At 38.9% G+C, this 15,000-nt stretch overlaps 2 protein-coding genes across 6 annotated transcripts in view; one reads left to right on the top strand and one right to left on the bottom strand.

Moving 5' to 3' along the window:
- LOC119597660 (hydroxyacylglutathione hydrolase, mitochondrial-like) overlaps positions 1-2,744 on the top strand; it is a 13,961-nt gene extending 11,217 nt beyond the window's left edge. For all 4 annotated transcript variants that reach the window (XM_037947258.1, XM_037947256.1, XM_037947257.1 and 1 more), the window contains 6 exons: positions 1-10; positions 279-400; positions 1,032-1,261; positions 1,471-1,574; positions 1,721-1,865; positions 2,050-2,744. The exon at positions 1-10 is cut by the window's left edge and continues 106 nt beyond it. In XM_037947258.1, the coding sequence (XP_037803186.1) occupies positions 1-10; positions 279-400; positions 1,032-1,261; positions 1,471-1,574; positions 1,721-1,865; positions 2,050-2,186 (748 nt within the window). In that variant the 3' untranslated portion in view covers positions 2,187-2,744. The remainder of the gene's footprint in view (positions 11-278; positions 401-1,031; positions 1,262-1,470; positions 1,575-1,720; positions 1,866-2,049) is intronic.
- Positions 2,745-12,288: 9,544 nt separating this feature from the next.
- The window catches only part of LOC119597643 (peroxiredoxin 1-like), a 5,007-nt gene continuing 2,295 nt past the window's right edge, over positions 12,289-15,000 (bottom strand). The window contains exons 1-5 of one of the 2 annotated variants that reach the window (XM_037947238.1): positions 13,850-14,233; positions 13,333-13,607; positions 13,081-13,243; positions 12,849-12,939; positions 12,289-12,653 (exon numbers count right to left, since the gene is read on the bottom strand). In XM_037947238.1, the coding sequence (XP_037803166.1) occupies positions 12,568-12,653; positions 12,849-12,939; positions 13,081-13,243; positions 13,333-13,607; positions 13,850-14,218 (984 nt within the window). In that variant the 5' untranslated portion in view covers positions 14,219-14,233 and the 3' untranslated portion in view covers positions 12,289-12,567. Of the gene's footprint in view, positions 12,654-12,848; positions 12,940-13,080; positions 13,244-13,332; positions 13,608-13,849; positions 14,234-15,000 lie in introns of those variants that run through there. The other variant, XM_037947239.1, reaches the window with a different exon arrangement.

Raw genomic sequence — 15,000 nt, forward strand, 5'->3', positions numbered from 1 at the left:
CATGTATTTGGTTAGTATTCCTATAATTTATGTAGTAGGAGAATTCAGGCAGTTAGAACTGATATTTATTTGATTTTAATTTTACCTGAGATGAAGGAGAATTCAGTAAAAGATGATACGGATAAAGAAATTATTTTTATTTTATTAGAATTATCATGGGAGGTTTGAAGAGTACATAGTCATGTATTTATTTATTATTGTTGAAGAACAGATTTCTATACTTAAGGATATTTTAAAGTGTAATAATGTAACTATAGGTGCAAATTATAACATTGCAGTTAATGGATGAAACCACAAAGGAAGCAGCCATCGTGGACCCAGTGGAGCCGAAGACGGTCCTGGCAGCTGTAGAAGAGGCAGGAGTCAACCTCACTACCGTCCTGACAACCCATCATCATTGGTATGTGGGCTGGATTACTTCAGCCATTCAGAAAAATAATTATTTGGATAAGTTTGTGATGTGTTTTCTTCATTACTTAAGGTGTTTTTTTTTAGTTTAGTATAGTTTAGCATAGATGTTTGCGGAAAATTTGATAATTCTGTTAGACGTATGAATATGTTTGTATAAGTTGGATTGTTCATTTTATCCTTTAGCTTAAAGAGAAAATAAATTTAGCTTCCACAAAGTCATGAGCATTTTATTCAGTTATTCATTATAGTACAATAATATATTTGATGTTTTAATTGTCTTAATTTCAATACAGTGCCACACATCATTATCTTGAAATTATTGCTAATAATTTATTTATGAATCTACAAGCATCAATATATAATGCCACATATGTGCCTATTGATTTTAATTGTGCAGAGATCATGGATATCAGGTCATTCCTCAGATTTTCTCTAACATGTCCATATAATTGTTTTGTCTGTTTCTGGAAATTTGTATGGTAAAAACTATAATACTCATTGATGAGTTATATTATTATGACCATTAGGGAATTAAATGTATGCCCTTAAGTATTGTTCTGGATTCAAATCATATACTAAATATATAACCCAATTCTGAGTTTATTTTCACCCATGCTCAGGGATCATGCTGGCGGAAACAAGGCATTAGTCGAAACATTCAGCAAACCCCTAAGAGTCCTTGGGGGTGACGACCGCATCGAAGCCCTCACGCAGAAGGTTTCCCATGGAGACAAGTTTACAGTGGGCAATCTGAACATTGAATGTCTGTTTACCCCATGTCATACACAGGGTCATATCTGCTATAATGTCACTTCTGAAGATGCAAGTCAGAAGCCAGTTGTGTTTACAGGTAGGACTGTCTTTAGGTTTTTTGCTTCCTCTTTTACCTCTCTCTCTCTCTCTCTCTCTCTCTCTCTCTCTCTCTCTCTCTCTCTCTCTCTCTCTCTCTCTCTCTCTCTCTCCTCTCTCTCTCTCTCTCTTTTCTTTTTTGTGCATACTGATTGGCAGTATATATATCCATCAGTAAGGAAAGAGCACTTGTAGATTTTTTGGTTCCAGGTGACACTCTTTTCCTTGGTGGTTGCGGAAAATTCTTTGAAGGAAATGCCACTGAGATGTATAAAGCACTGATTGAAATTCTTGGTTCCCTTCCTGATCACACTGTAAGTATTTGACTTGTTTTGTTCTTCATTAATGTAAATGTTTTATCTTTATTGTGTCTTTATTGTTATTTATAAGGAAATAGGAAAAGCTTGACAAGTTGCATTTTACAATAATTTGCTAACATTACCTCATTAATAATTTGCAGGAAGTATACTGTGGTCATGAATACGCCTTGCAAAATCTTGCTTTTGGGTCACATGTCGAGCCTGACAATGAAACCATCAAGCAGAAGATTGCTTGGGTGAAGGAACGCAGGGATAACGGACTGCCATCAGTGCCTTCTACAATTGGTAATTGAGAACTTTTGATGGGACATTTTGATTTTTAAAAAGAACATCTCTCTCCCTCTCCCCCTCTTCAAAAGTACAACACACTGATATAGACAAACAAATACACATGTTGAATATATTGTTCTTGAAATCTAAATATATGAATGAAATTTTTTAATGAAATTCCTGTTCATGCCATGCACAGGTGAAGAAAAACAGATCAACCCATTCATGAGAGTGAATGAGAGCCCTGTTCAGAAACACGCAGGAACGAGTGAAGGAATAGAGACCATGACAGCCGTCAGGAGAGAAAAGGACAACTGGAAAGCACCCAAACACTGAATGCTGTTTAAAATACATAAAGATGATGTTATAACCTTGGTAGATCTTCATTTTATCTTGCTTTTTGTTTTACCCTAAATTTTCTTTTTTTTTTATCACGAAGGAAATGTCTGTAAGAAAGGTATTGTGTATTGTGCAGAAAATTACTTAAAATTACTCTTTAGAAGTATAAATAGATGCTGTAACTCCAAATAAAACTTCCACATCCAAACAATTCAGACTTACATATCAGCATGAATAATTTAAAAGTCTTCTTCAAACTTCATAATATATTGCTCAAGGTAAAGAGTTGCAGCCATATTGCTAATTGTACATACATGTATACATAACAGACTCCGGTAATCTTCAGTATTGTAACAAGAAAAAAAAGTGTAGAAAACAATAGATAAAAAACAATGAAAACGTGACTGCCTTTGGATGCTGCTCTGAGAATGGGCTTGTTATTAAACAAAAAGTAGGTAGGGCATTACTCATAATGTTTTCAGGTTTCTTATGTGTATTATGTGAGCTTGAACTTTTTGTAATTCTGCCAGTATTCTAATAAATTCAGGAATGATATATAGATTGTTTTAATGTACTTCAACCACCTGAACACATTACAGTTGTTATCAACTTCTTAGAGATTCTAAAAAAAAAAAAAAATAAAGAAGCAATTCTCCCTGCCCCTATCACTCTTTCACCACCTCTCCTACTACTCACCTCCTCTCTTCCTTTCTCTCCCCTTTACCTTTGGCTTTCCTGCTCTGCCACTCCCTCTCATTACCAAATCTTCCTTAAATTCACGTTTCTGGTCCCACTGTAACGCCTGTGTCTGCCTCCTCCTACTTCCCTCCTCTTTCTCCTTAACCTCCTCCACCCCCCTATTCTCCCAGAGCCCCCTTCTCCCTTTCTCCTTACCCATCTTCCTTTCTTCCTCTTGTTTCCTGTCCCTTTCCCCTTCTCCATCCCCATCTCCTTTTTCTCTTTGAACCTTTTACTCTTTCCTTCCCCCTATCCTCTGTAAGCCCCCTATCATGGGAGACCATCCCATCACAAAGGAATGACATCTTCATGTCATGTGCACTCAAGCTTGCTCTATATTGTGCAGGTTAACCCAATGCCGTCAGGAATGGCATGAATGTATATGACATGGCCACTGTGAGTTTAATTTATTAATTGTAGTTACATAAAGATGGTTCCACAAGTAATTTATCACCAATGAGCCTATTACTAGTATTACCTATCTCAACTATTAAGCCTTTATTAACCCTTTTCTTATATCCTCTATTGCTGTTAGTAATGTAGAAAATATTATAATCATTTAATATCTATAATAATAACAACAGCATTGATACTGATAGCATTAGTTAGAAAAAACATATTTCTTGAAAACTCAAGGAAAGATGAAATCAGGTAAGGTCACTTAATTGACTACTTGATGGCTAAGCACTTGTGGAGCTATCTATTTACTATTAAAGACATTCAAAAACACTATATTTTTCTGGCAGCAATGAGTTGTGTACATGTTTGGTCCAGGCTACTTTTGTTAAGGAGAAATATCCCCTCATGTCCCAACGTTCTGGTCTATGTAGAGACCAGATGAACATAAATCTACTTATTATCTGTCATAATAAATTTATCTTGCAGAAAGATATGGGAAGTTTGGATATTTTTAATACTTCCTAATTTCCTTGTTATATATCTTAAATAGCTTATATATTTATATTTTGTATCACAGCATGCATCTTTTGATGTAAAGGTGAATATACTAATAAAAAATCATAATTTTTTTTCAGGAAAAAAATATGGATACTAAAGAGATATAATAATGTGTATATATAAACATTATATGGATTTCAGCCAGCTCTGAATATTTATCAGAGTATGATTATTTCAAGAAGAAATGGGGCTCCAAGTGAGTTAAAAAGACTTTCTTTTTAAAATGTTAGAAGGTCTTCATTCCACTTTCAGTCACAGCTGGTATTGCTTAAATAAAGTTTTTGGTCAATCTGAGGAATTTACAAAACCAAAAACTTAGAAATGCATTTTCTTTACAAATGTTAAAATGCTAATTTTTTTACTTCCCTGTTATTTCCATTTGTAGGACTTGTTAAAATACATGAAGAGGATAAATTTAAGCAAAGGATAGCTTATATTAGTACCTTGTATCAAAACAAGGCCTCAATTTGTTTTGATACAAGGCCTCACTTGAGAAGTGGGGCCTTGTCATGGGGTTACCAGCAGAAATTAATGATTTTATTTACTAGTTTTAGACAATCTGAATTATTCAGAACATGTTATCTAGGATACAACCATATCATCAGATAATTTTTTTAAATCTCCAAAGCATATGTATTTCATGAACTGGAAGTCATTTTTATATTTCCTATAGACAGAATAGTATTCAAAGTCACCTCATTATATGTGGATGGGACTATTAACCCACTACCACCAAGGAAGGCATGCCTTGCCCTCAGTTAGCTTAGTTTATAATTGTATTTACACATAGAAGACTCCACAAGTGCTAAGTCACCCAGGAGTCAATTACTAATCTTCCTATCTCCCCTGTTTATCCATTTCCTTGTTTTTCCGTTCTATTTTATACTGAGATTAGTATTGTTAATAAAACTGTAATAATTGTAATATCAATAATAATAACAGTACTGATATTAATAGCATTAGAAGGAAAATAAGTGTAGATACATTTCATAAAACATTACCTACAATGAACAACCTACTTTCCTGTTGGCCTTGGCTTAACTAGGACAGTAGTTAATGGAGCAGGTTAATATTTCATGGATACCTTTCAAAATAATTGGTTTCATAATTCAGCTGCATGACAGCATAATGCCAAGTCACCCCCAATCCCTTGCTTATTGTTGTCGTGTTGGGGCTTAGGAGATAGGGACTATGGCTCAATGTGGGGGATCTCCTTGCCTTGGACCTCAGCCCTTGCTTCAACTAATTTGTATGGTCTTTTCTTCTCTTCCTTTCCTTTTGTTTCTCTTCTTCATCTCCTTCTTCTGTCGACTTATCCTAATCAGTAACTAATTTTTAACCTTTTTGCCACAATACTTTATGAGAATGCCATATGACCTTTGTCTAGCATAGTTTTTTGTTTCAACCATTAATCATTAAAAGAAAAAAAAAACTTTTTTTTTTTTTTTTGTCTGTGAACGAATGTAAGTAGTAAAGTCTGGCAATGGAGTATAATATCCATATCAGCACAGAATGGCAAGTGTTGGCCTTACACTAGTACTGTGAAGTGTAGCTTTAATTGCTATCATCACATACCAGACCATCCAGTAATTGACTGCAAGTTTCCAGGATTGATTGATTAGTAAAAAACATGCTTGGTGCTGTAACAGCAGAGCCAAATGGCACCAAATAAATAATTATCAATCAAATTACCAGGAACAGAGAAAGGTGGAAGGTACTGTCCTGCCCCCAGCACGAAGTGCAATTAGGGTTTGCTATTCAATGGTTAATGGTTACAAAGCAAAATAAATTTGCTAGACATCATGGGTCATATAGCACTACAGAAAGCATTAATATAGAAAAGGGTAAAGAGGGGGTTAATTGATGATTAAATGTGCTACACATCAGAAGTGTAGGGTGTAGGGGGAACAGGAGTTGGAAGATGATGGATGCTGGCAGTTACCTTGAGTGTACAAGGAATGGGAGCAAAGAGATTGGAGGATGGATGAGGCGAAGGCATGTTATCTTAGGTCATGATTAGATAGTTTGGAATGTTTTCAGGAGTTTCTGCAGTGTAGCTGGTTGGGGAGGCATGAGAAACAAAGGTTTTCTTATGAGGGGGAGGAGAGGACAGATGTTTGAGAGGTTACTGGAGGAGAGGATTGGGTAGATGGGGTGGAGCATTTAGCTTGTCTTGTGCAAAGAGGAAGTGGGGTAGGAAATAAGGAAGTAGTGATTAGAGTATCTGGATTTAGAATGGCAAAAGAATTTGACTGAGAGAGGGAAGAGGTAAAAGTTAGATGAGGAAGAGATACTGGGGAAGATGTAGAAACATCTTTGCGAGGAAAGGGGAGGGGAAGAGTGAAGGACATTATTAGAGTAGAAAACCTAGTCATTGTGCTTCCTGTTTGACTCTAAGAATTACCACTTCATACTCAATCTTGTTGGTAAGACAACCCCTATAAAATATCATCATGGGAGTTGCCACGGTTGGCACACGTGCATGACTGTGCAGAGTAGTTTGATCAATTATGACCAGGTTGGGCACAGAGAGGGCATCAGGCAGTGAAATGGCAGTGTTGGCAGAATGGCCTAAATGCCAATAATTCTGACATTGATGGGGGAAGATTTATATGTTGGGCAGGGAGGGACTCTCCTTCAATGTAAATATTAAAGGGGAGGTCATGTCTACATAATATAATCTTGGCAATATGGGTGGGGGACTTATGATGGTCTCTAGGAGGGATGGTGTAGCATTGTGCTGACACTGCATCATAGTCCATGAGGCAAGCGAGTAAGTTTTCTCCACAATCTGACCAATCCTTGTCATAAGCAATTTGTTGGGGAGTTGGAGACAGATCTGGTGCAAGTATTGAGGGAGGGATGAGGTTGGGCAGTAATTAGTTTGCCTGTGAAGTCAGGGTTGATAATGCTTTAGCTTGGGATCCTGATGTAAGTGTGACAAGGGCAGGAATGATTGGGTCAGCTGCAGAAGGAAACTGCCAATTGTTTTTGGAGGCATTACTAGAAGAAAATTGTTGTCAGAGTAAGGGGCTGTGGGGGGGGGGGATTACAAAAAAAAAGATTCCATTTGGCTGAGCTAAAAGAGTATTCAAGATGTTTGTAGGTAGTAGGACAGGGACGTGTGGAAGAGGGAGTAGTGTTGAGAGAAGTAGTATTGCAGAGAGGTGGACAATAACATTAGAGTAGAAATAAGGTAGTAGTAGTTGATGAAGAAAGTGTGGGGGTGGAGACAAAGTAGAGGATATTGGGTGAGGAGAAATGTTTCCTGTAGACTTAGTATTGACCTAGATGGATGATTTGGACTGAACTGATGTGAGGCACTGAGGAAGGAGTAGTAGTTGCATTATTCAGAGTTGTGGTCAAAGGAGAACCAGGAACAAGGAACCAGAAGAATTGAAATCATTGGGGCTATTTGCCCCTATTAATGATACAAAGTATTCATTACTGGCCATGATCATTTTTATTTATTTATTGAACATTTTCTGTCGCATCAACATCTAAGGTAATTAATTAGCAGTGTATACAAAATATTGAGATTGGGTGAGTAAAGTTTTTTTGGTTCAGTATTGTGTGTGGATTTACAGAATGGTCAGTGGTCAAAACAAACAAATGTACCAGACACCAAAGGTTACTCAGCATTATGGTAAAGTATTGGGGGGAAAAGGGTAATTTTGAGATAACAATTTGGATAGGTGGAATACCATGCGTATGGCTCTCCTAGGACATTCATGACTGACACAAGGTCAGCCTTTCATCCTTTCAACACATTTATTTATTTATTGAACATTTTCTGCTGCATCAACATGAAAGGCCAATAGGAGGATATATAAAATGTAGTGATAAAGTGGAGCTTGGGGGGCAAAGACCCCAAGGTAAGAAAGTTGTTTGGTTCAGTAAGGTGATGTTTGTGGATTTTCAGAATGGTCAGTGGTCAAAACTAACAAATGTACCAGACATCAAAGACTGTCACGACGGCAATCTGAGTTCGAGGGTTCGAGTCACCGGCCGGCGCGTTGTTCCATTGGGCAAGGGACTTCACCTCGATTGCCTACCTAGCCACTGGGTGGCCAAGCCAGCCCAAAGTCAGTGCTGGTCCCAAGCCCGGATAAATAGAGAGAATGATTACCTAAAAAGGTAACACCGGCACTCTCCGTGGAAAGGAACTGGGGACCCTACCACGTACTCACTCCAAGAGCATCACAACATGAAAAAAAAAAAAAAACTAAGTATCATGCTGTGACCACGGCGGCTCAGACATGAGCCTACCGTTAAAAGAAGAAGAAGAAGGCAAAGTTTGTGTATTTCCAGAATGGTCAGTGGTCAGAAACAAATGTACCAGACTTCAAAGATTACACAGCATTAGGGTCAAGTACTTGGGAAAAGGGTAAATATGAGTTAACAATTAAGATAAGTAGACAGAATTAGCTGGAGTGAGGACCAAGGTCCAAGGGGTGAGCTACATTGGGCCTAAGTCTGTCTCCTACCACAACAACTAGCAAGGGATGGGGGGTATTTTTGGGTTACATTAGTTATAATCCCTTGCACTTCTCTCAGCTGGCTTGAAAGCATCTCTCACATTACAACTGTATGATAATGAAACTTCAAAGATGACTGTAGACTATACATCTTCATTGCCACAAAAAATACAGGATCTATTGAAAAAATACACCAGGGTGAGCTTGCCTATTTAAAATATCCTGCTGCTTAAACATTCAAGGTAATTAGCAGCATATACAAAATTCAGCGGTAGGGTGGGCTTGGGGTAATGCCCCAGGTAAGTTAATTTTATGGTAGTGTGTTTTTTTGTGGATTTCCAGAATGGTCAGTGGTCAAAAACAAATGGTAAAAGAATGGTTAATGGTTAAAAGCAAGATAAATGTGCTAGACATCTAAGGTCATGTAGCACTATAGTTAATGTTAGGGAAGGGTGGTTGAGTTAGTGATTAGTTGTCTAAGTTGGGCAAAGGAATTGGTGAGTGAAAGGGTTAGGGTTGGGTGTGGTAAGGAATTAGATTAGATGAAGGATATGTATGCGTTTGAGGAAAGAGAATAGGTTGTTGAAGCAGAGAGTGTGGGATTCTGTAAGGATGTCTGATAGGCCGGTGAAGGGAAGATAGGTGGGGGAAACTAGAGGTAAGTATGGACGAGACATGTTGGAGGATGTGTAAGAAAGGTCTCTTGAAGGCATACAATAGATGGGTTATAAGAGGAAAGGATATGACGAAGGTCAGGTCTGTGGGAGCGGAAACCGCGAATATTCCTATAAAGGATAGTTATACTTTAGTGATATAGATTGTAGTACGTGTTGGAGATTTTGAGGGGGAAGCAGCTAGAGGGTGGGATAAGGACCGAGAGGTCTGAGATGGGAGAGGTGTGGGAGTTGGTGCTCTACTAGGAGGGGTATTAGGAGATGGAGGGTCTGTGGAAGGGGATACTTGTGACATAAGGGATTCACGTGTGTATCCAGGAGGGAGTGAAAGGGATAGAGGGGATGGTGGGAGGGTTAATGTGGGCGGGGTTGGGTTCAGGTTCGGGGGGGAATGGGCTGTGTTGGGAGGGGTTAGGAGGATAGGGTGTATGGGGGATATCATTAGGAGGATGGATATCAGCAGTTACTTGGAGTGTGGAAGGAGCAGGAGTTGTAGGATTTGGAGGTTGAGTGTCAGTTTTCATTAAGTAATCTTGAATATTTTCAATAGTTTCTTCTGAGGAGTTGGTTGGGGAGTTTTGGGGGATAAAGGATTTCTTGTGAGGGGGGGAAGAGAGGACTGGTGTCTCAAGCATAGGGGCAAAGGAAGGTGGAGGTGATTGTGTGGTAGGGGAAGAGGGGGTGGAACGTTTGTTCTCTGTTACGGGTAATGCGAGGAGGGAGAGGGGAAGGTGTTGGGGTTGTATTGATTGGAGTATCTGTAGCAGAGATTGGAGTGTCTGGGTTTAGGATGGCAAAAGAGTTTGACTGGGGAAGGTAGGAGGTAGAAGAGGGGGAGTTAGATGTAGGGGGGTGGGTTTAGGAGAATTGGTAGAATGAGCAGTATTACTGGAGTAAGGAGTAAGAGAAACCACGTCGACGTGCTTCCTGTCTAGCTTCACGTAGTGCGAGTCCAAGTTTGAATCTGAGAGTTGCTACCTCAGATTCAAATTTGTAGGTGGGACAGCCCTATAAAATACATTATGGGGGCCGCCACAATTGGCACATGTGCGTGATTGTGCAGAGCAGTTAGATCGGGTATGGCCAGGTTGGGCACATAGTGGGCATCTGGCTGTGGAACGGCAATGTTTGGCTGGGTGTCCTAGACGCCAACAATTTTGGCACTGACGTGGAGGGGGTTGGTATGGAAGAACAGGGAGGGATTCTCCTCCTATGTAGACGTTAAAGGGAAGGTCATGATGTTGCATCATAGTCTGTGAGACAGGCAAGTAGGTCTTCTTCACAATCTGACCAATCTCTGTCATAGATTGGGCAGTTTGCTGGGGAGATTGAAACTGTTCCGGTGCAAGTATTGAGGGTTGGATGGGGTTACCATATAGGTCAGTTTTGTTAATGCTATAGCTTGGTTTTCGGATGTTACTGTGACAAGACGGGAGCGGTCGGGTCGGCTACGGAAAGAGACTTTACCTACTTGTTTTTGGAGACATTGTTGGAAGAGAAGGGTGTTGTCAGAGTAGGGAGCAGTGGGAGGGATCACTTAAAATCGGTCCCATTTGGCTGCGCTAAAGAGAGTATTCAAGATTGTTGTAGAGATAGGGGTAGTAGAAGGGCGGGGGCGTGACGAAGATGGTGTAGTGTTGAGGGAGGTAGTGTTATGGAGAAGTGGGCAATAAGGCTGTAAGGTATTAATAAGGGAGGATGGGGTGGTTGATGTTGGAGGTTGTGGGGGTAGAGGTGTTGAAGTTGAGCATGCTGGGAGAGTGGAAATGTTCCTTAAGGGTTGAGGAGCTGTGGTCAAAGGAGAGCCTGGGGTCAGGGAATCGGGTGGGTTTACTTCGTTGGGGCTATTTGATAAAGGGCCAAGCCTCATTGCCCCTAATAGTGGGGATAGGTTTTCATTACTGGCCATGGTAAGCCTGGATTATGTTGGGGATAAAAACAGGCCATCCCTCAGGGTCCCCTTGAGGGGTAAGGGCTAGGTACTAAATCAGGGGAATACCGTGCCCATGGCTCCCTCAGGCTGTTCAGGACTGACACAAAGTCAGCCTTTCATCCTTTCAGCACGGCTCTCACACCTTAGGAGGTGGATAGCAGAAGGGTTTGGTGAAGGGACAAACGAAAAGTGGGAAGGAAAAAAAGACCATAAAAAATTAGTTGAGTCGAGGGCTGAGCCCCAAGGTTGGGGAGTTCATCATTGGGTCCCAGTCTCCGCCTCCTAAGCCCCCCCACGACAACGGGCAAGGGATTGGGGGGGTAAATGGTAAAAGACAAAGGTCACATAGGATTATGGTAAAGTATTGCAGTGAAAAGGGGAAAAATGAGTTAATGGTTTAGAAAAGTGGACAGAAGGGGCTGAAGGGGGGGGGGGGGATTACATTTACTAAAAATTTTCTGCCCAAACATCTAAGGTCATTAGCAGCATATCAAAAATATAGGGAGTGCGAGGCTTTGGGGCAAAGCCCTAAATACAAAGGTCATAGCATAATTTATGAAAAATTTTCTGTCATGCATTAACATCTAGTGTCATTAGTGACATGTACAATATAGTAGGGTGGGGCTTAGGGGTGAAGTGGGGGGGGGGGGAAGATTAAAAAGATTATGCAAATTTAATTGAGGCAAGGACAGATCCAAGACGGGGGTGATCCTTTCATTGGGCCACAGTCTACCTGCTAAGCCCCTAACACCCCCCCCCCCCCTCACTCCCCAGTAACAAGGAAGGGATCTGGGGTGGGAGTGTTGATGGGACACTAGCACCATGTGTAAAATTATTGATTTTCTCAAGATCAGTTTACTGGCTATCATGTTAGCTTTATTTCAGTGTCAGCAAATTTAGTACGAGTGGAGCTCTCAGGGCAATGACAAATTGGTTTTACAGCATAACAATGCTGAACATGCAGGGAAACAATGTAGCTGACATACTACAGTGGGATTTTTAGGACCATTTTTACTGTATCTCAAAACAGTTTACACATTAATAGTTAATGCAATGCTAAGAAGCCAAACTCATCATGAAAGAATATTTTAAAAGTTCACAGGATGGAGCATGAAGACAAGGTCAGTTTTCAATTTCATTGGAAGTTTACAAAATTGACCAGTTCACTAAATTTACACTTGCATTAGGATGCAAATTTAATTCAATCTTAGTTAACTGAATACTAAAAAATATTAATGAAATTAACAACATCTTGAAATTCAGCCAAAACAATCTTTCAGGAGATAAGGGTGAAAACACAGGATATTTATAAAGGCAGCTGACTGGCAAGTTTATTGATTAAATATACACCTTAAACATAGAATACTGATACTGTGATATAACGCAGCTTTTCTTCAAAATAACCTGAACTTATTTTGATTCAAACTTTGTTGTGTACTGTAATTACTTGAGCTTTCAAACCGGTTTTAAACAAAAGGAAAGATCATTACCAGAATGAACCTAATGCCATATCCTGAATGCCAACTCTTTGGAACAAGACAGATCCTAAATATTTTATAAAAGGAGAAAAAAAATATCCAAGAAATGATGATGTTATATTAATTTTCATTCTGGAAGTATTCTTTGCTGCCAGTAGGATCGGCCTTCATTGTCTTGGCTCCAGGTTTCCAGCCAGCAGGGCATACTGGGAAAGGGGGGAAAGGGAAGACATTTAATCAAAATATAGATAACCTCTTAACTAAGCCTTATAAGTACTGATAAATTGTATTAATGTATTTTTTTCACTGAAAACTGACAACAGTTACATCAATCTGAAATTATTGGTATAATATACAAGGTAATCATGAACTTTCATTGTCAATGCCAGACAAAACCTTACCTTCACCATGCTCATCTGTGAACTGGAAGGCTTGTACTAATCGCAGCGTTTCATCTACATCACGCCCAACTGGCAGGTCATTGATTGTTACCTGAAAAAAAAAAAAAAAAAAAAAAAAAAAAAAAAAAAAAAAAAAAAAAAAAAAGTACAAAAAAAGGGAAAAAAATTCAAATTGCTTGCCTAAACCGTTTTCCAAATTACAACATTCATTTGTAGCACTAGTTTGACATACCTGACGGAGATTCTGCTTGCCATCAATAACAAAGAGGCCTCTGAAAGCAATGCCTTCATCCTCCTTAAGGACTCCGTAAGCCTTTGCAACTTCCATCGACTTGTCAGCCAGAAGAGGGATCTTCATTGTACCAAGACCACCTTCCTTGCGGGGAGTGTTGATCCTGTGGGGTGGAGGATGGGGGATTAATAAAAATCAAAATTAATATCTCTCAAAAACTTTTAATAATTAGGACAAAGCATTAATACCTACCAAGCAAGGTGGGAGAAGTGGGAGTCTGTAGAGCAAGCAACCACTTCACATCCAATTTTCCTGAATTCTTCAACACGGTCAGAGAAGGCGATAATTTCAGTGGGGCAGACAAAGGTGAAATCCAAAGGGTAGAAGAAGAAAATGACATATTTGCCCTTGTAATCTTCCAGGGAGATCTCCTTGAACTGCCCATCAACAACAGCAGTGCCCTTGAAGACAGGGGCAGGTTTGCCAATAGCTGGAACAGTGTTGCTCATGGTGGTGGTCTTGGTATTCTGTGGGGGTGGGGGGGGGATTAGAAATAAAATATTGGAACAGGTTAGGCATAAACATTACATAAACATTACATAATAGTCTCCAGAAATTCCAACTCATGCTTAACATGTGCACACATGCTTCATGTGGATTAACCTTCAGATTTTCATTAACCACTTGTTGCAAAATCTTAAAATTGTTAAAAAGCTTACCACCTTAAGAGTACATTCCAGTCATTTTCTTAATTCATCTATCTACATACCCTAATAATTTCAGTCTTATTTGAAAGTTTCAGATTCTCAATATCTTCAAGCAAAGACTTTAAATGATCCTCGTTTTCTTGCTCTTCATCTGGCAGATCAAATGAAACACTGTGCCAACGACGTTTTGCCCTGCGAGCTTTCCTAGCACTTTCTGTGAACCTTGATTCCACAAATAAAATCCCTGTGATCACAGAGTATTCAACAATAGTTGAGCTCGTTTTAGTTTCTGATTTATCCAGAATTTCTCTCCCAGTAGAGGGAGCAGAGCAAGCAGAGCCCCTTGCACTCTTATGGATATATCCCTCGTCCACCCACTTTCTTACTGCTCCAACTTTATTGCACTTTCCAGTTTTACAGCAACAGAACATGTCCAGTTTTTGTGTTAATTGACAAGGTTCCACTTCACAGGTTATCTGGTTCAGCCGATTACCAGAACCATGGCAAACAGTGAAACTTCAAGCATACGGCTTCTGATAAGATAGCTTGATCCATTTGAAGTTCGTGTTGACGTGTGCAATTAACACCCAAATCCTATGCTAGAAAAGTAACATTGTTTTTATATATATATATATATATATATATATATATATATATATATATATATATATATATATATATATATATATTCCTTCTAAAATATCACCATGTAAATTAATTTTAAAATTTGTTTAACACTGCCCTCCAACCATATAGATTTACAAAATACATAACTAAAGCCAAGAAATTTAGATAAATAATCTAAGCAAATTATAGCAATGTACAACTACATACCAAAATTTCAGGCAACTCAGACATTTGCCTTAAAAAAAAAAAAAAAAAAAAAAAAAAAAAAAAAAAAAAAAAAAAAAAATCATTTGAAAATATAGAAGCATTTTGTAGATGCATAATACTTGTAATCAAGGTCATCATTCTTATAGAATAAACCAATTTAAGTCATCTTACTTCATATACACGTTTCAGCAGCAATGAGAACTAGCATTTTGGTGAACTTGCTGTCAGAACCAAATGAATATCCAGACATACCATAAAATCAAGGCAGGTTTCCATTCACATTCTGCTACTAATGAAGTGCATAATTACTAATTAGCACAAACTGATCTTGCAATTATAGGTTTTCTATCACTAGTTGGTGGATCACATGCCCATATGA

The sequence above is a fragment of the Penaeus monodon genome, chromosome 39 (genome assembly GCF_015228065.2).
Source record: "Penaeus monodon isolate SGIC_2016 chromosome 39, NSTDA_Pmon_1, whole genome shotgun sequence".
In the NCBI taxonomy this organism is placed as follows: domain Eukaryota; kingdom Metazoa; phylum Arthropoda; class Malacostraca; order Decapoda; family Penaeidae; genus Penaeus; species Penaeus monodon.